The following is a 26,300-nucleotide window of genomic DNA, read 5'->3' on the forward strand; positions in this document are numbered from 1 at the left end:
ATAGTCCGGCGCAGCAGGTGGGCGTACAGCTTGAAACAAAGGGGACGCTTCTGGATTGATTAGGTGGGGATCCCTGATTGGTGGGCGGTTGTCTCATGATTTCCGGGAATTGCCTGGGCTTGCCTGAGCTTGTCTGGAAAGTGGAACTTATTGAGTGAAATGGCGGGGAAGCGAAACTTAACTCCTAAGATGGCGCTGGTCTGGTTCTTTCACTAGAGGCTTAAGAACAATACGTACCTTTCCTTCCTTACAAGAATACTGTTTGGAAGCAATCACTTTATGTGAGTGTTAGAGAAACTGAGGTATCTGAAGTCTTTCACATACACAGGTCACAACTGTGGATATGAGCTAGCTTTTTAAGCACTGAAAATTCTGTGTCTTTTAATGCTAGTATTGGATGTAATTTTGGAGGGTTGGCCCAGGGGGAAGATATAGAACCCAAAAATAGTGTAGTATGCTTTTGTGTTAAGAAGATTCATTTTAATGCATCTGTGTTCTCTTGCTAGAAAATATTCTTGCTTGATGAAAGTAAGTTTAGAAATTTAAGTGTATATAGAATATCCTTCATTATGTTGTTGTCAATTAGGAGGATAAGCACTTAACAAGCACTTAAATCATAGGTTGTATTCTATCTGGGAATAGGGCTTGATTAGTAAGTGACACCTGGCAGTGCATGTACGATCAAGTTTTTCCCCCAAAAAAAGAGATGAGTTTATAACATGTAACTCTTTGGTCCCTTCCTTACAAATAGCAAGGAAGAAGTTGTCAGCAAAAAACAGGCAAACTCCTTGACACTAAAGGCTACAGCATATTGGAATGAACTGAAAGACCTGGCATTTAGTGCAATTTTCCTTTCTTTGAGTGGTGTGCCTGTAATTGAATACCCAGCATTCCGTAATAGCATCCTACAGCTGGGACGCTCTTTAACAAGACAGATTGTAACACACAGGTCTGAATGTATGTGTGAAACTTACAAGGTTAAGGTAGAGATGTTGGGATCAAAGTGGTGAGCATTGGAGAGCACTGTTAGTCCAGTTTTTCCAGAGATGAGGTTATCATGTAACAGGTTTAGATCTCAAGGTCATGAGGCTCAATAGCAGGAGGCCTCAAACTCCTCAGCCCCTTTTCTTTAGGGGTGCTTTGTGGTAACAAGATGGATTATTCCGATGCACTTGTCTTTTCCCTACTCTTGAAATATGTTTGCAAAGTAGCCATGTAATGTGGCCCAAATAGCTGAGAAGCTCTGTGTATAGAAGTTACTTCCCACATCAGATGGTCCTTCATAATGTTTAATCTGGTGCCATAAAAACACAGTGCCTTCCCCAAGAGTGAGCCTCAGATATGTGAATAAGTAAATCGAGTAACTTCAGAAACAGCAGAAGAAAAAAAGGAATCATATATAAAGTTTTTAAGATGAATTGAAATTTAGGTGTTTTTGAGTAAGATTGTTTTTACCTTCCATTCTACTGTAGATTCATGGGTATTTGAGACGATAACATGCTCCTAGGCTAAACAGATTATTTTTGTGTTTAGTTTCTTTCTGATTTCATGGGAAAGATGTATGAAGATGTGTAGTCAGGTGTGCTAAGTTGCTGAGGATATGATTTAAACATTGCATTTTTAATAAATCTTCAGTCATTGGTAAAAGACAAGCCTCTGCTTCTCTAGGGAGGTGGCATGGTGGTGTGTATACTATAATGTGGATTTGGAGAGTGTCACACTACTATTGTGTCCTAGTGAGTGATGGTCTAGGCAGAATCCTTTTTAAGTGTTTGCTTCTTCATCAAAGTGTCTATGTAAATTTTAAATTTGGACAATTACAATAGCTATAATCTTTTCAACTTTTAAATGAAATGATTTGGTAAGAAGTGCTTCTGTGTGAAAGAACTGTAGCAATTGTAGGATCTGCAGCATTTTGTATTTCTCTTTCGAAGCCATCTGTTTATTGGTGGGCAGGTTGCCCTGTGGTCTCAAAGAGGGGTCTGCTGTAACAAGCTGTCCCTTAGCAAAAGCAAATTGGATATTTATTTCTGTGAGGGCACCTCTTTGACTTAATCTGTAGCCAAGGTTCCCACCTTACCTACAATGTTTACAACTTTAACCACACACATCTCTGCTGCTTCTGTGGACTGTGCTCCTTTACTGCTTAAGGGAGGGCTTTCTGGAGGTGGTTGTAGCTGTGTCTACAGTATATAAATAGGTTTCTTTTAAAGTCAGTGTTTACACCTTAACCTTCCCAAACACCATTGGTCTGTTTGGGGATTTCTGCTGCTTTTGTGTGACTTTTAAATTTACGGGAAGTAGAAAAAAAAAATGTTCCTTATTACCCCTCCTCCCCTACCTTTTTTGAGGCAGAGTTTCACTCTGTCACCTAGGTTAGAGTGCAGTGGTGTTGTCATAGCTTACTCTGACCTCGTCATGCCTCAGCCTCCTAAGTAACTGAGGCTTCAGGTGTGCATACCATGCCCAGCTGATTTTTCTCTGTGTGTGTTTTTTTGTGGAGACTGGGGTTTTGCTCTTGCTCAGGCTGGTCTCAAACTCTTGGCTTCAAGCAGTCCTCTTGCCTCAGCCTCAAATGCCAAGATGCCAGGCCCCTCATACGCTTTTGAAAATGTAACTGCCTTTCTTCATTAAGCATAAACTAAGCAGAATGTCCTGTACAAAGAGAAGGAAAATCACATGTTATTTATACCTAATCTTTGTGTCAGCTGGGGACAATGTTATATCCTTTGGAAATTTACTTCTTTGTCTTTGCTAAAAATATCACTCATTTAATTCTCTTCCTTTTCGAAGCAAAATCAACTAAAGTAGACAATTATTCCCAGGTGGAAACCTTGTACATATCACTTTATAGCAGACACCTTAGGAAAAATACAGATATGGGGAAATCATATGTTTTTACTTTACTGAAACTTTTTTTCTGATCATGGGATGCTACCCATTCCTTCTTTTTTAATTTTTATTTATTTATTTCAGATTAATGTGAGAGTACACATGATTAGGTCACATTGTTTGCATTTGTAAGGTGAAGCCGGGAGTTGGAGTTGTCTTCCTTGACCCAGGAAGTGTGCCATAAATGCATTGTTTCCTTTGGGTGGGAACTTGCGAACCCTCCCCTATCCTACTTGAATTTAATTGAGTTTTTCTCTCAAGTGAACAGTAGTTGTTAATCTTCTAGTGTCAATTTAGTATTGAGCACTTGTGATGCTTGTTTTCCATTCTCGTGATAACTTTACTTAGGAGGCTGTTTTCCAAATCCATCCAGGTTGTTATAAGAGAGACACCATCTCCATCTGTATGGCTGAATGGTATTCCGTGGTGTACATACCTCACAGTTTATTAATCCATTCATGTGTTGAAAGGCAATTAGGTGGTTTCCACATCTTTGTGATTGTGAATTGGGCTGCTTATAAACATCCCAGGGAATTGTCCTTGTGGTAAAATGACTTTTTTTCTTTTGTTACCCATCCCTTTTTCATGACCCAGTCATTCCTTCTTTTTTTTTTTTTTTTTTTTTTCACTTGGTGTCATGTATCCTGTGGGAAGGACTTAGGTAGGTGCCTGCATTCGGAAGGTGTGTATAAGCCTACTCTTGCTACAGAGAATGTCAGAGTAAAGTTTGTGGTAGTTTCTGCCCGTTTAGGGTAGTTATTAATGCGTTCTGTCCATTCATCAGCTTAACAAAAGGATTCAGGTATGTATTTTTACAGCTGTATAAAGGAGGCATCAGAAAACCATGTCTTCCAAGGGCAGTAATCTTAGGTTGGCTTTTTGGTGGTTTGGGTTATTCATACCTGTTTAGCTATAGAGTAAAAGAATATTTGCAAGGCTCTAGGGTTGTTTTCCTATATTAATCTTTGGCTCAAAATGTTCTTTGCCCTGTTGTTATTCTTATGAAGGTAAAAAGTTACTGTGCCAATAAGTAGATCCTCCTGTGGCGTGAAGGGTTGCCATAGTTTTCAAAATTTTTTTCTTTTTTGAGACTGAATTATGTTGCCCTCGGTAGAGTGCTGTGGTGTCACAGCTCACAGCAACCTCAAACCTTGGGCTTAAGTGGTTCTCTTGGCTCAGCTTCCTGAGTAGCTGGGACTACAGCCACACACAACGCCCACCACAACGCCTGGCTACTTTTTTATTGCAGTTGTCATTGTTTAGCAGGCCCTGGTCAGGTTCGAACCCACCTGCTCCATGTATGTGGCCAGCTCCCTAACCACTGAGCTACAGATGCCGAGCCAAGTTTTCCATTTTGGTCCTTACTCTGGAAGGCCCTCTGAAGGAAAGGAAGGGTACCTGGCCCAAAAGTTCATTTTGGGGAACAGGTGGCTTATGTTAATAGAATTAGTCATGCTCATTATAAGCCAAGCTGGCAGAGGCTCAGGGAAGGGTAGCATGAGCAAAAGGTTTTGTGTGCCTTGAAATACAAGATCTGGGCTAGAGTTTATTCAGATGGGCAAGTTAGCCATTTCAGATCAAGGTGGTTTGTGAAAGAAGTTGTGGGTTTTTATCCTCTAATCTTTGTTGTGTGGGGGATTGTTAAGGTTTTTCTTTTTGTTTTTTAGTTCTTCTTGATCCTAGATCTGCATCTCCTCAGTGATGGTGCCAGGGCACCAGGGTTGCTGTTCCCAGGTTTTCTGGTAGCTCTTTCTCTCTTTCCTCATTGTACTTTTCTGCTGGGGGCATCCCTGCTCTCTGGGGAAAGTCTTTCTTACCTCTACACAGACCACTTTACTGCTCAGTGCGCCCTTGGCCTGACTGTCTCCTTTATACTTACCATAGATTCGCTCTTCTCTATGTGCCTGTTTCCTTAATTTCTCTGCCAGGAAGTCCCGGAATTTCATCTCTGTTTTGACACACTTAAAGATTTCTCTTTTTCGTGTTGGTCCTGGTTACACATGAAACTCCAGGGAATTACCTTATGTGTTTCGTGTTCGTTAGGTGCCTGGATCTCTTGTTTATTGTAGGGCTTGAAATTTGGGGGCATCTTAAGAGGGCAGAGACCATGTGGTATTGATCCCACCTTCTTTTCTACAGCTAGGAAACTATACTATGCTTATGTGAAAGCATTTTGATGCAATCTGCTGAGAGGAGAAGTGTCTTGTGTGGGAGACAGTTTTGGCAGTAGCAAATATGTTTGGCTTTAGCCATAAGAATTGCTTTCTGAGTTTCTAGAAAAGGAGTATGTAAATCAAGGCCCATTTTAAATGAATCTTTTTATAATGCAGATATGATATCTATCTGTTTTGTAATGATGGGTTTTGTTTTGAGGACTTAAGTGTTTTATGCATGTGCAGAATGACCTTTTTTTATCAGCCTTTTTTATTTTTATACATAGTCTCTTGGGTTAAGAAAGAACTGTGAAGTTCTAGTCAATTGATTTCAGGATAAAGAATAAGAAAAAAAAGCCTACAGGTATATTTGGATATTATAAATATTCTAGTTAGATGCACAGGATCCTGCCTCAAAGGAATTTCACATTTGGCCAAAGGCAATGAAGTATACACTGGAAAGACGGAGTTGGGGAAGGTTGTTCCTGACTTTGAAATCTAACTGCCATTTACCAGCTAGCTGTGTGCCTTTAAGCAAGTTAATTAGACTCTCTGAACCTCCAAATTTATATCTGTAAAATGGGTTCAATTGTAGCTACAGAAACTTTATTGTGAGAATTATAGTAGATGTGATATGTCATGTAAGGGTCGTAAGTTGCTTGATAGTTTATTCAGGTAACAGTGCTCTTTACTTCCTTGCAGCTAAGTATAAGCATTTATGGGGCAATGGGAAAGGCTTTCTTCCACAGATTTACTGACCTTTTCACACTGGAGGGTTTGGACTGGTGGACCTATAAATTTTGGGCGAGAAAGATACTTTTTAAATAAGTGTATTTAAGAAGAAAATTTTATCTCTAACAAGGATTTTTTTTTTTTTTTATCATTATGGATATCATGGGATTTGTATAGTCTAATGTTTCCCGTTCTGGACAAAACAGGTAGCTCTCCATAGTAGTTTGCAAGACTCTTTGACATAATTTCAAAAAGAACACTGAGCTAATTATAGTGCTCAGGGCCTTTAGATTTCTTTTCTTGCAATATCCAGATGAAAATGATCTCTTGCAGAGAGGAATACACATCAAGAAACTGTACTGCTTCTTTTTTTCTTTTTTTGCAGTTTTTGGCCGGGGCTGGGTTTGAACCCGATATCTCTGGCATATGGGGCTGGCGCCCTACTCCTTTGAGCCACAGACGCTGCCCCGAAACTGTACTACTTCTTGATGGACTGCGCACTGTTGCTTTGTGTGTGCCTATGCATGTGTGCGCATAGGCAAGAGTGTGTGTACGGAGATTGACACCAGCTGGGAGCACAAGCAACAGCAGATGCCCTTTTTACTACCGCAGTTGTTAACCGGTTTCCCTCTTTCCCACAGTAGTATTTTGAGGAATATAATTCCTTTGCCCTCATACCAAATGATAATTTATTTGAACAATTTCGTTGCCTTTTAAGTAAGCACGAGGTAAAGCAGATACACGCATAATGTTAAGTCATGACCCCCTATGTGTGTGAAGTTACTTAAAATTAACAAAGGAAAGGAGACTATTGAGCAGACCCCAAACTTTGAGTGAAAGCAGAGTGTGCATTGGCTCGGAGTTGTTGATGTCCTAATTTTTTTGAACTGTCAGGTCTGACTTTCTGGCTCCTGGCTTGTTTTGGCATTTGCTCTCATTCTGGTGGCAGCTCCAGTGTTTGAACACAGTGCTGAACTTCCTTTTGGATGATACCTGTATCAGTAAGTAATGCGAATTGGCTTCCACTGTGGTGTTGAAGCACTGCACCTTCTCGCTTTCCTTCAAGTTAAAGCGTCTGCTCCAAGTTAAATCTTGTCCTAAGATATGTATATACTAGAGGAATTAGTTTGTTTTACCTCCTCAAATAAAGATAATTTTTCCTTGTCTTCCTGGTCTAGGATGCAAGACTTCTAAGTACCTGGTGAAGTACTTGATGAGAATTTAAAGGACTTAACAGGCTGTTTCTGTTCTCAATAGCTTAAGACTGAATTGTGTGGGAGTTCTTAATGTCTGAAAATGTGATGTATTTAAGAACCCACAATTTCGCCAACTTAAGCAGGGTCATGCTGCATTGCCAGCAGATTCATAATAACTAGGACTGGAACTACAGGAAAATAGAGCTCTACTAGTTGCATAATCAGGGGACAGATATGGCCATTAAAATTAACTTGAAAGGAAAATGCCCTGGTGCAGAGGACATTAACTGCTTCCTCTGGAATTAGGCTGCTTAGGTAGTATTTACCAAATCATTATTATTTATTACTTTGATTTCAGGAGAAAAGTTACAATTTAAACTCTTCTATATTATCTCTATGTATTTGTGAAGTCCTGAAAATCATTTGGAAACATTGGGGCCTTTCCGTCTCTGGCCAGCTTTATTAGCATTTGGGTGGAAGATGAGTCTTTGAGGGAGCCATCTGTTTTCTGTATTATGTGAGGGTCTAGGTTGAATTCTCTATCTTGGTGATAATCCCGGGTAATATCCGTTGGGAAGCTGGTAAAAATGCTCTAAGCTTTCAGGGAGGCTGGTTTGGACTGTAGTAATAGGCTCTCACCAGTCCTCCAGCTCACAATTTGATCTGACTCATTAGAGGGCAACAAGGAAGGACCTGTTTAATAGTTAGCTGGATGTTTAAATGGAAAGACCTGCAGCATCTGGCTTGCTAGATTTGAGGAGGCTCAGGCTAAGTCAGGAATTAAAATTTGGAGAAAAATGTGACTGGAGAGGATTGCATCCCTCTGTTCTTCTGTGATTTTTGTCAAACCTTCTCCCTGCTGTGTGGTACCGGAAGAGGCTTGCTGTCTATCAGAGATATTAAGAAAGCTCCTTTGTAAAGTCTGGTGCATGTTGCTTTGGTGCCAGAGTTGCAGTGCACAGCCTGTCTGAACAGACACACAGAATGAGTGCCCAAGAACAGAAAGTCCATTTGAAGAAATACAACACATTTGCAACTTTATTATGTGTTTGGGGGAGGAAGAGAATAGGATGTTACAATGAGAGAATGGGGTCTTTAAAAACAAAACAACTTTGTTTTCTTGGAATAAAAACTTGTTTTCCCAAATCAAATTATTTGCACTTTTTTTGGTTGTTAAATTGTGCAGTTTTACACAGGAGCTGTTTGAAGACAGCAAATCTTTTTTTTTGAAAGTATTACATTACTAAAGCTCAGGTTCCAAGAGTCTTGCTTCAGAGAAAGGACCACAGTGACCTGTTTCTGCTAACTGTGGGATTTAAAAAAGATTCATGCTGCTTTTATTCTCTTATTTCATAAAACATTACTACTGCTTTAAATGAAATAATAGATACATGTCAATCAGGGTAGTCACCTTTTATTGTTGATTCAACTACCAGGTTTTTACAGAATTCACTCTGCATTTTATTTGACTTGCACATGAATAGTCTCAGCAGACTTAATTATATTAGTGAAAAAGTACTTTCAACAAAATTATATGGTGACATCCCATAATTCATACTTACAGGTTTGTGAAACAGATTTATGTAAATCTATCAAATTACTCTGGATGACATTTTTTAAAATCAAGATTTCATTTTAATGGTATTTGTAGAAATTTTTCATATGAATTTTTACATGAACTATATATATGTATATATTAAAAAAACCTCCCGTGACTCTCCCTCATGAAGAGTGAATATTGTAACATTTGAGCATCTTGTCTCTACATGTTCAGCAGTCCATCTGGTACCATGTAGGAACATGGCGAGCATGTTTGTAAGGGCAACTCTCTCCTAAGCATAAGCTCCTGGAAGGCAGATGCTGCTGTTCCTTCATTCATTTATTGTTCATTTATTCACTGAACACAGGGCTAATAATCTGTGCTTGTCTTTGCTGGAACTATGTTTTTGGCTCTCCATTGCTCAAAAGTCTGATTGTGGAGAGCATCCCACTGGACTCAGTCACATAAATAGTAAGATAAAGGTGTAATGAAAGAGGCTGTGGGAAGACCAGGGAGGCGCATACAACAGTGTGCATTGGTGACAGGGCAAACTGTGGCAGGAAATGGTCCCAGAGAACGTCTCAGAGGATCATTGGGAGTTGGCTAGTTGGAGAGGTGTGATTTAGACAAAGGGAACTGAATGTGTGTTTTAGGTGACATATGTAGGCATAGTTGAAGCTGAGCTAAAGGGAAAGTAAGCAGGAAGCTGATGATAACCTTGAAAACCAGAGCACGGCCAGATTTGTCTTTAGGAGATCACCTGGATAGCACGACATTGGCTGGTGGCTGGATTTGGAGTTTGTAGGTATTTAGGGAAGGGATGTCTGAGTAGGATAGGGTAGCAGTTAGAGAAATACAGGAGAATCGAATGCAGAGGAGGAGAGGCAGATTTAGAAATGGCAGAATGTAATGCCTATCTGGTGGAACTTGAGCTGGAATAAGTCCACATACATCTTCCCTGTTGGACTCTGAGCGCTTTCCTTCAACTTGGCGATGGAATGTTAAACCTTGAGGACGAGGTTGGTTTTGACTGCTCTATTTCAACAGCAGCCCTGCCCTCTACTCCCCACTCTTGTCCCTTGCTATTTTGTACTCCTTGACTCTGTTTTCTTCTAATACACTATAGAATTTGTTCATTTGTCTCCTCCTGTCAGAACGTTAGCTTTATGAGAAAGAACCTTTCATCTCTGTTGTATCCTCAGGGCCCAGCAAAAAATAGGGTTACTATAACCAGGAAATGCTTCATGTAATTGAGAACTGTAGGATAACTTGTTTGTTTCTAAATACAGAATTTTTTTTTTTTTTTTATGTTGAGAAGGGTCTCATTTAATTCTGGTTAGATAAAATTCGATTAATGTACCAAGTTTCTAATCAAGAATTATGGCAGTCTGTTGCATTTACCTTTAAGCCTGAGGGAGTGATTTGCTTTTCTGAACGTTGGTAGTAATTTGAAATAGAAAAGACTAAATAAAGTGACCTTTGAATGAAACAGGTCTAGAAGATTGTGTATTTTTAATTAAAATATGCAATTAAAATTTTAATTACAGTAGGCTATTGAAAGCAATGTAGGTGGCAAGGGAATGGCTGATGCTTTGAATTACACACAGTTTGGGATAAATTGGCATTTACCGTGTTTCCCACAGTAGCACTTTGCCAGTAAATGGATTCTGTTCCGTTTTCTTCTCCCTGCTCTGTCCCCTCTGCAGCGCTCCATGGTCCTGGGTCCCACTCAGAGGCCCGCGGAATGTGTCAGCTCTGTGCTATAGATCACTTGACCATGGTTCTGAGCAGCCTGTTTATAACTGTTCTCCTTATGCCGGGAAGCATAAGTGATTTTTCTATATCTTGTGAAAAGGGATCCTTTTCTGTAGCATATATTGATAGATTAAAAAGGAGGGGTGTGAAACAAAAGGCATTCTCACACAACAGCGTAGTCCAGAATATGTATGCTGAAGATTTTAGTGCCTCCAGGAAGGTCATAGGTTGTGTGACTATTTAGATAGCAGCTTTCTGTGGTGAAGGTCTAGAACCCCTGCCTTGGTCTGTTAGGACCAAGACTTGGGATTAATGGTTTCAACATCCTTGAGAGTGTATGACCGTGGGTAGCCTGTGAAGACAGCTGGGGACAAGTGATCGTGACCCTGTTCTTGATATTAAGTTACCAGGACAGATTTTTTGGCTTCTAAATATAGGATTTGTTTATCTTAGTCTTTTTTATTTTTATTTATTTGTGTTGTGAAAAATCTTAGTTTTGTCATTTTAGTCAGAATTTTCTTTTAATCATGTTGGTTTCCATAATGGTGGTTACACTTGGAATTTAAATGTAGAGCTTTATAAAAATTTTTAAAGAAGCGATTCTTGGTTTTGGGATTATCAATATGCGCATTCTAAATTCAGAGTGACTTGAAAAATAGATCTGGATGATATGGATAAATGATGCTTGGTTTTCGAGTCTTCCCTGGTGGCTCATGACTGTTACTAACTGATGAATACAAGAGTGGGAAAAGTAGATCCAGGCTAGGTATTTTTTCTTAATGTTTGACTTGCAGCTGCTTTTATTTTTTATAAATCTGCACTCACTTATAATAACCAGAAATATGCACTACATAAATAAGGTGCAATTTATGTTGTCATAGGAATGAGTAACAGCAGAAAAATTCACATATAGTAAAACTGATATTTCTACAAAAAAGTACAGAAATGTGAGCTGGTTGCAACCAAAAAGCAATTTTTGGGGGTGGAGTGGTAAAACTGTCTGGAAAATGCCTGGTTACATTATACTTCAGGTGTATTGATGATAGTCTGGATTCAGGTGTAAACTAGTTGTGAATCGAGTGAAGAGAACGCAGCATTTGAGAGTCCTGGATTCAAGGCTGAACATTACTACTTCCTACCTGCCTTTTTGATTTGTAGAAGCTGATCTACCTTGTCCTGCTTGTTTTCTTCTCTACCTTGTAAGTGTGGAATCTGAATACTGAATGGTTAATGTGAAGCTGTAATTAAACAGTAAAATACCATGTAGATGAAAGGTGAGAATGGGGCATCTTGCCTATCTTGGTATTATCTGTGATGCCTTTATACATCTTTAGCATCCAGTAAATGTTTGCTCACTTGGTTAACTCACTTTATAGTTAATCTGTGCAGTTCCTAACTGTCTTGTGTTATGGTGCCAACATTTTAATACATCTACAACAGGCCGGTTCAGGAATGCAGCTTTTTAGCAGCAGATACCCCCTTTCATATTATTTTACATAGGATAATAATATAATTTTGCTTACCTCAAACACATTCTAACTGACGGGTAGCACTCTTCCTAATAATGCTGATTACTGGGCAGATTAGAAACATTTTGCAAGGAGGTGGGGTCATTTGGAAATAGTGTCTTGAGTATATCATCGGTTTTCAGGAAGTAGAAATTGGACTCATTATCGTAGCTAGCCATGATTGCTTGTGGGAGTCAGGTTAAAGACCCATTTCACAGATGAGCCATCTGATGGTGACGTTGATTAATAACTTTGGTTAAATAAAAAACATCGTTAAGCTTTTCATTTATTCATTTAGCAAACCTTTGAGTAGCTGTAACAAGCTGGGAGTAAGAGTTCGGAGGCCAGCGTGGGAGACAGCTAGACCGGAGCAAGGCAGGATGGGCTTTTCACCTTACCCAGTGATTAGCCCCAGGGAGCACTGCTGTGCCTGAGTCTGACCTTGGGTGGCTAATAAACTGTCTCTTTGAAATGATGGATAACTTGAAGATTTTAGAAAAAAGACATCTGTGTGTGTGTGTGTGTATATATATATATATATATATATGTTTTTTTCTTTCTTTTTTTTTTTTTTTTGCAGTTTTTGGCCGGAACCAGGTTTGAATCCACCGCCTCCGGTATATGGGGCTGGCGCCCTACTCCTTTGAGCCACAGGCGCCTCCCAACATCTGTATATCTTAATATAACTATAAAAAGGTAGCCTTCCCTGCCGAATTAGTTCACGTGCCCAGACTATCAGCACTTGGCCCCTTTTGGGCTCCCAAAAGCCCAGTTGTAGCCCAGGATTGTAACCATTGAAATAGTGATTTCTCAAGGCAGTGGTGGTTCTGGTGAGTGGTTCAGTGTTAGAGTCACTAGGATTTTATTGAATAAGAAACTGGTACCATTGCTTCATGACAGACCAATAATATCAGAAGCTGAAATGGGAAGGTGGCTTGAGACTGGGAATTCAACTCTAATTGTCTAACATGGGCAACATAGGGAGACCCCATCTCTAAAATTAAAAAGAAAAGATAAAAAATTAGAATCTTTGAGAGTGGGATTTTTTTTTTTTTTTAAGCTTTCTAGATGATTCCACTTTGCAGCTAAGGTTAAGAATGTGCTATGATTAGGAGCTGCTAAAATGCAGGTGGAAAGACAGTAGAAAGGAGAATTGGGTTCTATGCTGATACTATTGATAATTTGATTTATTTAGCCATAGAACAGTAATGTGACAAAATTACATAATGCAGTGTTTGGCTTGTCCTTTATTTTTCCTTTATATTTGCAGCATATACCTTTAAATGAATACACTTCATAACATGTAGTAGACATGTTGTTTTTCCTCACATTATCTTTTGACTGGGCTCAGTAATGAGCATTATCATCATTGTCTCGGCCACCTAGTTGGGTAGAAATTATTATCATCTTTAGAGATGAGGAAGCTGCTGTTCAGAGGTTAAGTAATGGCTTCAGAGTCACACAACTGATAAACATCAGAGGCAGATCCTGTGTTTCTGTCTCCAAAGTCCATATTTTTTTCCATCATAAACTGGTACCTTGAGCAGATTTTAGTTTAGCCAGTTTGAATCCTACTCAATAACAATAGAACTGGAACTTATTTTCAGAAGAGGGCACACTGTATTCGGTAGACACAGGATAAATCTGTATTGAATTCATGAGAAGCTGGATGCTTGAAGATACAGTTGTTCACATGTGACTTTTTTTTTATAGAACTGTGAGTAAAATAAAACCTCTGTGAATTTTAGTGTGAAGGAAAGAGAATGAGCTAAATTAGTTTTTAGCTCTCCCCTCTTTGTTCTTTTTTAAAAAAGGAAAAAAATAAATTTTGGTAAGAGGGCACCTGTTAGCAATGATTATCCTAACTTGTGATTGTGATTCCCAAAGTAAAAGGACAGTTTTCATGCTGGGAACTATCTGTAGCTTCTCTTTTGTTTGTGTGTGCTTCTTAAAGTGGGAACCACATTCAGATCACCAGGGCAGCTGTCCTGAACACCAGTACTCACAGTCACCTGGACCTCAGATGCCCCATCAGGAACAAATCCTTTACTTGCCTCGGAGATTAATAATACATAATTAATAGTAATTAATAATAATGTATTTCATAAAAGCAGTTGGACCTTACATGGGCATCTTCCAGGAAATTTCCGTTTGTTTTGACTTTTAGTAGACTAAATCTTTTCTTATGCCCACTTTGGTCAGTGTGTTTCTCATCTTTTTAAACAGAGAAACTTTTCCTTAGTTGAAAAACTGAAACCTATGGGATTGAGTTCACTTCTGTGTGCGTTCCCCTGATTCCAAATGCTTGACACCGCCTATTATTCTGAGTTGTACCACTGAGCCCCGGGTGGTGAGAGGGCTCTGACGAAGGGGAGAAAGCAGCAGCAGCAACAAAGACTTATTTTAAAGCTCTTACTGCAGACATGTTTATTATTTTGTGATTTTTGTTTATATTCTTTTTTTTCCTTTCTCACATATTCTGGTTGGCTTGGATGTCATCACTGTAAATCTTTGTGTTCCTAGCTTCCTGTGTTACCTAGATCATAAAATCCCATTTAGAAAATTTGAGTTTATTCGAAGAAACCCTCCCCTAAACATGGATGTGTACATATATATCTGTATCTCTACACACACGTGGATACACAGTTCTTCACCATTTTAGATTCTAAGATAATTCACCTTGGTAGAAGGCAGTAAATTTGTCCGGATGCAATTTACAGAACACCAACAGAGTTTTGATGGATGTTTGCCATCTTCTCGTTTTATGGCTAAGGAAACTGAAGCTGAGAAGGTCTTGCCCATTAAACTCTCTCAATAGCTCAGCTGAGATTTGTACCCAGAGTTTCTGAAGCTGAGTGTTACCTTGCTGCACACACTGGCTCAGGCAGGGCACGTATGATGGAACACTTTGGAGATGTGTTATTATTTTTTTAAACAGCATTGCTTTTAAACTTGCAAATGTAGTAGACAGGAGACCAAAAAAAAAAACTATCTGTATATTTCTAGAAGAATTAATGCGGAGTTCTTTTTACTGTTAAGAAAATGTGCTGGTGTTAATGATAAGACCATAGTTGTGTATAACTAATATATATGCCTTTTCCCCTTTTCATTAGGGCAGAGCTTGGGATATGGTTTTGTGAACTACATCGATCCCAAGGATGCAGAGAAAGCTATCAACACTCTGAATGGATTGAGACTGCAAACCAAAACAATAAAAGTATGTTTATACTTTCAAAAAAATAACAGAAGTTAAAAAAATTAAGCTTTACTTGTAGCTCTTTCCTTTCTTTATTTTGGGCCCATGTAAACACATCTCTGGGAGGCATAGTGGGATTTTTTCGTGTTTGTTGTGTTAATGGGGGAAACTGTTTATTCATAAGTACTCTATGTAAATCACTCGTGTATTAACAAAGGGATAGAGCAGCTGGTAACTACTTTATGAAGCCTAAATTAAATCTCCTTCCCTTATAGAAAATTACTGTAACTTAGAAATTACTATTATTAAGCCCTATAACTTTTAGAGTAGTCTGTAAAGGGGAAGGTTACAGAACCAGTACACTAGTCTGTCACAACTTCTCAACTGCTTTTGTAGCATGAAAGCAGCCATATGAATGGGGTTGGTGCTGAGCCAATAAAACTTTATTTATGGGCACTGAAACTTTAGTTTCATATAATGCTCGTGTACAACAAAAGATTCTTTTAATTTTTTTCCCAATTAAAAAATGTAACAACCATTTTTAGCTTATGAATCATGGAACAAAAGGTGGCAGGCTGGATTTGGTGTTTCAACTCTGTGAGAGATTCAGCTTTCTTTGAGGAGACTGATGAGAAGAACTTCAGGTTATCTTTCCTGTTATGTTTTTCTTTTCAAAGACATACAGTAAATCTTGCAGATCCTTTTCTACTTTTGTGAATTTTTGAAATTCTTACATAGATTCTCTGTGGATAAGAAGCTAATCCAATTCACAGCATAGATTTCTTTTCCTTTAGAAAATACAGGGGTTATTGCCTTTAGCAAATTCTTAGTGCTCATACCATCATTTTACTTTCTCCTGCCCAGTGCAGACATGGCGAGTTAGTCACGGCACTACTTCTCACTAAGTCTAAATGTGGCTCCCAAATATTTTTCAAAATAATGTACCAGACAACTTCTATCAATTGACTCAAGTTGGAGCCTATTTTCCACCCTTGATTTAAGAAGCCAGCTCAGACTATAGCCTGAAGTGGTAAGGGGAAGTTAGTCAAGGCTGACTATGGCATCTGTCTTCCTAAGGGACTTGTCTAGAAGATTTCAGCTCATTTTTTCAGGTGTCTGGAAATGCAGTGTCATCTTCGTGCTTGAAAGTTGCTTCTTTTAGAATTGTCAGTTAAGGTAATTCATTAGCCTTGGGTAGTTTTGACATACCATTCTTTATATTTATTGGCCTAAAAGAAAAATGCCTACCAGCTCTGTCTTACTTAAAGGAAGCTGTGTATAGTGGCTTGCAAATGCACTTGGACATGAGATGTCCAAAAATGCTAAATATTTCTTCATCAAGCAGATGTCCTGTGAAAGATTCACCCTTCAATCAGGAAGTGAAGTGGTCACTGTGTTACCAAAAATGGAGGGAAAAAACAATTTCTAATACAGTTTCAGATAAAGACTGAAGTTTATTTTGATGTTTTACGAACTACACTGCTTTTTCTAATTGTCCATATTTCTCTGCATAGTTTTTGTGTCAGACATTAATCTTTTACTAGTCCTGTTAGGTTATAACTGAGTGCCATCCAATCTGGTTACCATCAGACTGTTCTGTGTGCTCAATCCTATCGCACAATTTTGCAAGCTTTTTCTTCCCCAGCCTATATTGATTTCCAGGATTGCTGCTATTACAATTTGTTTTAGTTCTGAGGTTCTGATTTGAGAAGAAAAAGGAATAGGTGGTTTGGGATGGCTCACCCTAGGAAATACCCTTTTCTCTGTTCCAAAAATAACCTCTTATTTCATTCTAGTGAGTTAGCTCTTCTGCTTCGTATCTGACTGCACTAAGATGTAGAAAAGTGGTTCTCAACCTTCCTAATGCTGTGGCCCTTTAATACAGTTCTGTCGGTTGCGACCCACAGGTTGAGAACCGCTGATGTAGAAGAAGGTAGAAATGCTGGGGCAACAGATCTGTAGGAGATATGCACATGGCCTTCCAGAAGGCCATTGGTGACAGATGCTTCCTCACTGTCCATCATCCAGCCTTCTGGCTTCAGGGCCCAGCTGCTCAGGCTAAATACATAGAAGAAAGGACAGTAATGCCTTGTGGCTTTTGCACTGTGACATCTGCTACTTCTGAGTTCCTGAAATGAGGGTTGAGGGTGATGAATAAACAGCAGGCTACTCCTTTCCCCGCCCTCATTTTGCAGTTCCTGCAAAAATATCAGATAACAGCTAGTATCCTCAGTTTGGCCTCAGTTTTCTCTGAGACACAAAGCAGACCATTTTCCAAAAGTATATGGCATCACTTTTGCCTATTTGTTCTTTCTGTATTTACTTATTTTTAGTTAGACAGGTTTTGTGCCTTAATACAATGTCTTGAGCCAGATTTTCTAGTATTCACAGCAGTAAGTACCTTTTGGAAGCTGCCTCTCTTTTCTAGGATACTGTTCTACAACTTAGTCTCTTTTCCCCTCCTCCTGTCCATCCTCATGATGGTTGTCAGGCTGAGCTTACAAAGCACCATTTCTTCCTGTTAGGTTTCACTCGGAATCCTATCATGTTTCTCTGCTGTCTCACCATATCATCTGGCTAAGCTTTAGAGGAGTGATGCCAGTGCTCTTGTTGTTCTCCACTGAGGTCACACTGGCTCTTCACTGGCAAGCGGCTGCCTCACCCGGTTGCTCCAACTTAGGTTCTTTCTTTGAAGTCTGTGTTCTTTACCCATGAAGAATCACAGAAATTAAGCCCTGCTCTCTGCTGCCAATCAGTGGAGTCGTTGGTGGTTGTACATTTAGCCAAGACCCAGCTGTTAAAGGCAGAGCTGTGACTCACACTTTTGTCTTCTTATAACTTACACCAAAACTCTTGTCATGACATTGTGCTTGACCTTACAAAGGTACAGGATATTCATTGGTATATACTTTATATGCAGGCACACTAGCATTTGTGTCCTCCTTGAGTTTAGGTGGCAGCTTTGTCTTCCAGGCCACCTAACAGTTACTATGTTTTTGGTAAAATTCCTGATCGTTGGGAATTGAAATAGTGAATCAAGTACCCTTGATGGTGGTTTATTTAGCAATTTCTCCTGAGACTTCCTAAGAGCATGAGCCCTGTAGGGTTTTACGCAGTAGACGGTGTGTTGAGTATTTCTGCAGTGAGTGAAGTATAAAGTCCCTCAGGCACCGTGAAACCCTAAAGCACTTGTTCCCAGACTTAGTTGCTCCTTAACCATAAGAGGAGGTAGAAATATGGGTTCTAGAATTCATTTCAGATCTACCGGACCAAGATCTACCAGGTAAGATTGAAGAATCTTTTTTTTTTTTGGTAAGCTTCCCAGGTAATTTGTAACAGCAAGTCCAAGGCCTAGCATTTAGAAACTACCAAAATGTGGTTTCTTTGGTGAGTTCTTTGTATGTATTTTTCGTTTGTGTGTGTGAAGTTCAGTTTGTCTTCTAGCTTTTACCTTGATAATCTTCTTCTGGTTAATTCTATTATTCTATTAACCAGAATATTAATCATGTTTTTCCTCAAGCATTTGAAGTTCAAGTTCAGAGTGGTTCAGAGAGTCTTAAAACAGTGTAGCTTAGAAATTCTAAAAACTCAGTATATTCACCTCATGTTAAAATGGTATTTGTTTTAAGGGTAGTTTTTTTTCTTTGTTTGCTAAGGATCGTTTTTCCATGGTTGGGGAGATGTCTCAGCCGCTTAACCTTGTTGGTGACATCGCCCTATCCTTGAACTGCATCGGAGGCAGCTCTTATGGGGTAGTAACCCTTTAGAGCAGCGGTTCTCAACCTGTGGGTTGTGACCCATAGGAACTGTATTAAAGGGCTGAGGCATTAGGAAGGTTGAGAACCACTGCTTTAGAGACATAATGATCTTTTTTTGTTTACAAACAAAGAAAAACACTTTAGTTATTTTATGTAACCTAAAATAATAAAATCAGGTAAGTTCATATTTATGTTTTTCTCTTTCTAAACTGTAGGATAATTATAAGTAATCCACCAACCTCTTTCCTGCCCAAAATAAGTAAGAGCTGGGGAGTATGTGGGTGGCAGAAAAATTGGATTGGAAAAGGTTAAGCCTACCCGCATTAATCTCCAATGTTAACTGACATGGTAAATAAAATGTTGACTATTATAAGATGTTTTTAACTTCTAATATTAGGGAAAGTAGTGAAAAGGTAATGTATGTCCAGTTTAGGCATGGAGATTGGCGGGAATCTCATGGCAGTGTTGATAATCGTATGCTGGTGTGCAAGGTAGTGACAATCATTTGCTGGTGTGCAAGCTAGTGAAAAGGTAATGTGTGTCCAGTTCAGGAATGAAGATTGGGGGGAATCTCATGGCAGTGTGACAGTCATATGCTTGTCATTAAGACCCCTCTAGTCCCCAGGGGAAGCGTTCCTTTTGTGGACTATTCAGAGGTCAGTAGTTATAACTACTGTGGTCTGTCTTCATGTTCTTTCTCTAACTCATTTTGTTTTTTAGGGGTCTTAAGTATTGATAAAATCTAAATATTCTTATGAAACATTTAGGGCTTAAAGCTAATACTTTGACCCGTTGTTTAGATTAATGATGTTAGACTTAAATTCATGATTTTCAAACTAAAATCACTCATTTCCAAAAATAACATGTAACCCCTCTCCCCAGAGCACTACTCTTTATCACAGACACACACACACACACACACACACGGATGCCTGGCCTCTCCTAACTTCCCCCATGGGTCTAGGAAACTTTAATTTTTCTGAAATTAAAGGATTGTTTTATCTGGAAAGTAGGAGCTATTATCTAAACAACTTTTCATTATTATTGTTACTTAATCTCCAAAACAGAAAACCCTGTCTGAAAGTCCTACCAGCATAGAAAAACTGCCTACGTTTGGTCTTGATTAAATAGATCTTTTTCTTAATCATTCAGGCATAGGGCAGGTGAAATTTTACTTTTGCTTAAAAATTATTATTTGGTACACAGTACTCTGAAATTTCTTACACTAAAATTAAACCATCATTTAAGAACCTACAGGAAAATTCTGTTAAAAATTGTAGAGAATTAATTATAAGTAGTAATATCTATTTCTTGAAGTGTTCAGTTAGAGAATGACTAACAAACTCAATAAACCTGTATTCTCAGATACTACTGTACCTTTTCCTAACTAGTTTATCCTTTTGTTAGTAAATTCATGTTTGTACTTTCTCTTTCAAGTTTATCTTCAACTTGACTCTTAATTGAAGAGGAATGTAAAACTGTTTTTGAAATCTTATCTTCCTTGACTATGATTCACCTTGCTAAAGTGAATTAACTAGCTGTGTGATCTTGTACAATTTGATTAATCATTTAAATTTTCATTTATAGCTATGGAAATGAATGAATTTATTTATCAATGTTTATGCTACCCTTCTCTTTGGGAGAGGGAGAAGAAACATTTCATGGTTTGTCAAATTGCATGTTAAGAAAAAGCGTAACTATATTTTTAGTGTTTATCATATAGAATGATTTAGTGATGAAAGCACCCTATTGGGAAGTGATAATAGTTTTAACTGTTTTCCTTGGCTGCTGTTGAAAGTTTAGCTGCCACAGTAAAATTTGTGTTGGGAGACATTTCTAATTCAACCTCTTTGTTACAGGACTATTGGTGGGGTTGGCTTTTATTTATTGTAAGTTGTACTTTTATAAAATATAATTCTCACCATTAGGGAATATTCTATACATGCTGTCTAAATCAGTCCTCACTGATGTAGAGAAGGAAGGGCATGGCAGCTGGAATGTGGATAAAGTTGTGCCAAGAGCTTGCACCTGGTTGGTTCTCTGGTGAAAGACCTGCAGGGCCGCTCTGGGGTATTTGGCTTATATCATAGCTATGCTTGCAAGTTTGAAAGCAAATGTTAAAAGAACCTCGTACTAGTTGCTAAAGCAGAAAGCAGGATGGGGGACAAAGAATGTGGAAATGAACCTCAGAGTGATTAGGTGCAAAGGCACCATGTAGGTGGAAGAGTGTTGTGATGAGATTGAACTTGAGCTTTTACTGGAGAGGAAGATTTGCTTTGTATTTAAACTCCAGGTCTCTCTCAGATCTCAACCCCTCCCCGCCCACCATTCTTCCCCCAGCTTATATAGACTTTATTTTCTGTGAAGATGCAAAGTGCCGAAATTTATAAATCATCTCTCATAAAGTGCCCCTCATCTTAAAAATTATAGACCATTTTCCCCCTTTTACCTCAAAAAAATTTGGCAAATTTGTAAGTAATGGTTGGAAGGAAAGGCCACAAATTAATTGACCCACTTATTAGATGTTAGCCTAATAAATGCTGTTTTTCTGGTCTAATCAGGTCTGTTTCTGGAGGAACAAAAAATTTTGAAAAAGTTTATACCAGGAGTGGGGGCAAAAATGGAAACTGAGTAAAATTTTCTTCGCCTTTTAAAAATACAAACAGAATGCATGTTTTCTGAACTTAAAGGTGTGGAAGAGTCTAGAGCCATGTGTTTATGGTTTAACAGTAGATTGCTGACCTCTTATACTGAGTCCAGTTTATAGTCCCTCGGTGAGAAATAACAGACACATTTTTGATTGTATTATTTATATAGTGCCCGTCATATGTTTGATCCCCCCCGCCCCTTCTCACACGAAAAGCTTAGAAGTTTCTTACTGACCTAGAGTATTCTGGTGAGTTTGGGTCGGTGGCCCAGTAGGGTACAGAACTTGTTTGTCTAGACTTCAGGCCTACTGTGTTATTTTTGCTCCTTCTAGTTACCTTTGAAGTGGGGTAAGTGGGTGTTTGGGAATTCTCAAAGGGCATTCTAGTAACTAGTAGAGTAACTAGTCACTCTTTGAATGGATTTGAGGGAATTCCCAAAGGGCATTCTAGTAACTAGTAGAGTAACTAGTCAGACTCCTTGAATAGATATTTTTCATGGTTGCTTGAGCAGAAGCTGAGCCTGCACAGAGGGGAAAGTGAGGAACAAGGACCAGGGTTTCTGGTGACAGTATCCTCAACTTGCTTTCTGCCTGTCCCTGCCTTCAAGATGGTGTAGAAGAGTCTCGGTAGTTGATTGAACCTATCTTTCTTAGAAGGGAGTTATTGAATCATTTTGTTACCCAAGCAAGCTTCATGAAGGATGGCATGACCCAGGTGGATGCCCAAATTTACACGAAGTGAGGTCTGTGCCAGAAAATCCCAGCTATTCCATTTCTGTAACCTCTTCTCTTTAGGTTTTATAAAGTTTGCCTCCATTAGTTACGAGTAACTGCCTCTTTGTGTGTGCTTGTGTGAAAAGGCAGGGGGGAAGCCGTGGAAGTAATGAGTGTTGAGTGTAGGAAATTGTTGCTATTTTGTGTGTGTCTCTCTCTGAAGCTTAATCACTGTTTAGCAGAACTTCGAGCTGTTAGCCAGGACTCTCATCATAGCTTTAAAAGGTCTAGAATATTCAGCATAAAAATTGATTTCCTGATAATAATGAGGCTGAGGAAAAGATTCAGGTGAACTGTTGTGCATCTTGATAGAAGACACTGAAAATAGTAGAAAAGTGTTTGTGTCTGAGTTTACTAGCAGTTGTTGGCTCTGCTTTTGCACTGCTGCATAAGGGGATGGTAGGGTAGGGCTTTCCTTTCATTGATGAGCTGGGGAACATGGTGCTCAGTCAGTTTGGCTTCAGTCTATCCTGTGTAGCTAGCTTGTGAAAGTTAAGATGAATATGCTAACTTCCCAACGTGGAGCAAGCCTTGCTTCCTTGCTGTATCTGCTTTTCACAGTAATTTCATAGGACATGTATCTTTTTACTTGTTTGGATTTATACACAAACAACAGTGGTATCTGGTAGGCAAGTACTTAATCTCTTTCACTGATGAAATAAAGGTTGGGTTAAGGGAGTTGTTCAAAACGATATAGCTAGCTAATTGTGCTACTGGCGTGAGAACAGTAACATGTTGGCTGATGCTGTGGGTTTTATCGTTCTCATCTTGAGATATTGATGTTCAAGTGTTTTTCTGCAATACCACTCTCAATGAACCAGCTATTCTCTTGGTGGCTTTAATTTGTACCTTTAGTGTCTTGAGGCTGTCTGAACCAGATGTGTGTTAGGTGCAAGGGAGTAGAGTTTTCGGTGTCTAAGGATGGAAGAATCCGGCTGTCTTTCATAGTGAGCACTTGGGACAGCCAGAACTACAGTTTGAGAAGAAAACTGGTGTCTGGAGGTTATAATTCAGTAAGTTAACATTGATTCTATTATTTAAGTTGTAATGGAACATTAAAAGAATTATTACAGTAACTTTTTGAATCCGTTCTATAGGATAATACTCATTATTCAAGAATGCTTTTCTGGTAAGTTCTTAAGAATGTTAGGTGCTAATTTAAAAATTACAGAAAAATGCATTGATGTTGATATCTTTTTAAATTTGTGCAAACTCTTTAGAAAAGCATTGACAATTCGTTTTCTTTACTCCAACTTCTCCTAGGCTTCTCTGTCAGTGCCTTTAAGATGAGTCTCAGCCATAAGTGGTACATCAGAATTGCTTGTGGAGGTTTTATTTCAAGAAGTTTCCTATGGACAAGCAGAGAGAGGGCTCTCCCCATGTTTTAGAAATAGGAAATCTGATCCTTGTTTGCCTCCTCTCCCTCCAATCTGTGAAGAACTCCCTTGAAGGCTGCGATACGACTTGGAATTCTAAATCCTGGATTTGTGTTCTGTTCCTGCCTTCTTGGTCACGTTTTCTCATTTATAAAATAATGGAGACAGTCCCAATCTACATGGTTATTAAATACTTTCATGTGTTCTTTTGACATACAGAGTCAGAAAATACGTATGCTGACTTGTTTCTTAAAATGGGAAGCAAAGATTGTCACTCTGGAAAGCCGAAGTGGGTGGATTGTCTGAGCTCAGGAGTTTGAGACCAGCCTGAGCAAGAGTGAGACCCCATCTCTAAAATAGCCAAGTGTTGTGGTGGGTGCCTGTGTAGTCCCAGCTACTTGGGAGGCTGAGGCAGGAGGATCACTTCACTTGAGCCCAGAGTTTGAGGTTGTTGTGAGCTGTGACACCACGGCACTCTACCGAGGGTGACAAAGTAACACTCTGTTTAAAAAAAAAAAAAACAACAAAACTGTTGTTTTGCAAACTTGCTTTCCTATGTTAAAATTTATTTTAGCAATTTAATTTGGGGAAGAATTAAGAAAAAGCTACCTTTGCTCTGAAGAAAGCAGTCACAATGTATGCTTTTCGGGTTTAATTTTGTTGACTATTTTAACATTAACTGTGGTTAACTTGGTGTTATGCAGAAGTGGATTTGGGGGCGAAGCAGTAAATCATGCTAATGTGCTTTGGGTTTTGATCATTAGTGTAAGGTTACCTCCCCCCATGGGGATGAGAAGGCTAATCCTTCCTGCCTGGGCTGTGTGGTTGCTAATGAGTCTTGAAATGGCCCTCAGGTGAGCTGCAGGAAGAGCTCAAAAAGGCCGAGCACCTGCAGTCCTGGAAACTGAGGATTCAGAAAAAGTTTTAGTTGCCAGTTTCATTAAAGGTCTGTATTTAGTAGAAATTTGGCTGTCTTTGCCTGCTGTAAACAAGGGATGACCCTGTTCACACTCCTAGAAAGATCTTAGAAGAGAAGTCATTGATAGTGGCTCTGACTCGGTAAGAATCCATCACAGCAGCGTTTTTTGCAGAGACCCCCAGGCTCCTGGTTCCCCCATCCAACTGAGCCATATCCAGCCAGTTTGATTTCCTTGGAAATATCTTCAGATGGGTTTTATGGGCTTTATTCTATGTCTACGTTTTTGCATTTGTTGGTGATTTATGTTTCTGAATGCATTACTTTCAAATGACATATGCAATTATCTCATTCAGAAACTAACATCAGTGGATGGCAAGGAGGAGATTCTTACGAGCTTTCCAGGAAACCCTAATATGCCCCAGAGTTGGAAGATTACTTATTTTAAATCCCTTTACACAGAGATTGCCAAAACTTTAATGTTCATCAGTTGCTGAGGTGGAGTGGTTGATAAAAATGCAGATTTCTAAACCCCAACAAGACTTACTGTATCTGATTATCTGCCCAGTGAGGCTGAGGAAATTGTATTTCACAGCCACCACAGTGATTCTTAAGCAGGCAAAGACCTGACCTTGGAACTACTGTGTAGTGAATCTTAATAATTTGCACCTGGGTGGGTCTCTGGCACTTGTTTCAATACAATCTACTTGTAAATAACATGATTTTCATTTGTGGATTTTGTCAAGATTTCATGAGTAGGTGGGATTAACCAATATGTTTTTAATGAATATAATGCTGTATTTACCTAAGAAATAATACATGTTCTCTTTCTCACACACAATTTGCAAATTTTCAGAGCATTTGTATGTCATTAAATACTTTAGCATTACCAAGTACATTAGCATAATTTTTTATTTGATGCTGAGAGTATGGTTCTTTAGGGCCCATTCTCCAGTATCTTTATATTTGAATTTTCTAACCAGGGCTTGAAAAAATGAGAATTTGCTCTATTATCAGAACTCCCACACATCCCATACTGATTTTTTTTTGTGTGTGTGTGAGACTGTTTCACTCTGTTGATCCAGGCCAACGTACTGTGGTATCATAGCTCACAGCATCCTCAAACTCTTGGGCTTAAGTGGTCCTCTTGCTTCAGCCTCCTGCATAGTTGGGACTATACAGGTACCTGCCACTTAGCCTGGCTAATTTTTCTGTTTTTAGTAGAGATGGGGTCTCCTCTTGTTCAGGCTGGTCTCAAACTCCTGATGTGAAGCAATCCACCTGCCTTGGCCTCCCAGAGTACTTAGGATTACAGGCATGAGGCATCATGTCCAGCCACTATTTTTTTTTTATGAGAAAAAAACCCATTTATTCTATGCAGCCTTAATTTAGGAACCTTTTGACCTGTAAACTAAATTTTGTCCCCAGAGGTACCTGAAAGTGGTGTATACTCTTGCCAAAAGACTTGTAATGTTTCTGTCTGGCTCAGATTTGCAAAAATGGATTACTAAGAAACTAAGGATTTTTCTTAGCATTCTTCATTAAGTGATTTCTTGGGGGAATTGTGAAATACGCGTTGTCTGCAAACTATCCTGGTGCACAAAGTCAAATGAGCTGTGAAGGTGAGGGGTAAAAATACCCCTCTCCCCTTTGTACTTTGTTCTTTGAGTATTAAAGAACATTGATCTACCAAGTGCAAAGGGGATACTATTTGGCAGTTTAATTACAGACAGTGAATGTTATTGATGCTATCAATCAGGGAGACCCAGGGAAAGGGCTTGGTGCCAGATTATTCAATGTAATTAAATACCTTAGGACAGGATTCTCAAGGTGCTTGCACAGATCTGAAGCAGGAGA

The 26,300-nt window shown here is 39.0% G+C and overlaps 1 protein-coding gene across 13 annotated transcripts in view; it reads left to right on the top strand.

Annotated features, from left to right (window-relative positions):
* ELAVL2 (ELAV like RNA binding protein 2) overlaps positions 1–26,300 on the top strand; it is a 172,592-nt gene that overhangs the window by 119,224 nt on the left and 27,068 nt on the right. For all 13 annotated transcript variants that reach the window (XM_053573014.1, XM_053573064.1, XM_053573070.1 and 10 more), the window contains one exon: positions 14,890–14,993. In XM_053573014.1, the coding sequence (XP_053428989.1) occupies positions 14,890–14,993 (104 nt within the window). The remainder of the gene's footprint in view (positions 1–14,889; positions 14,994–26,300) is intronic.

Source organism: Nycticebus coucang, chromosome 2 (assembly GCF_027406575.1).
Source record: "Nycticebus coucang isolate mNycCou1 chromosome 2, mNycCou1.pri, whole genome shotgun sequence".
NCBI lineage: Eukaryota > Metazoa > Chordata > Mammalia > Primates > Lorisidae > Nycticebus > Nycticebus coucang.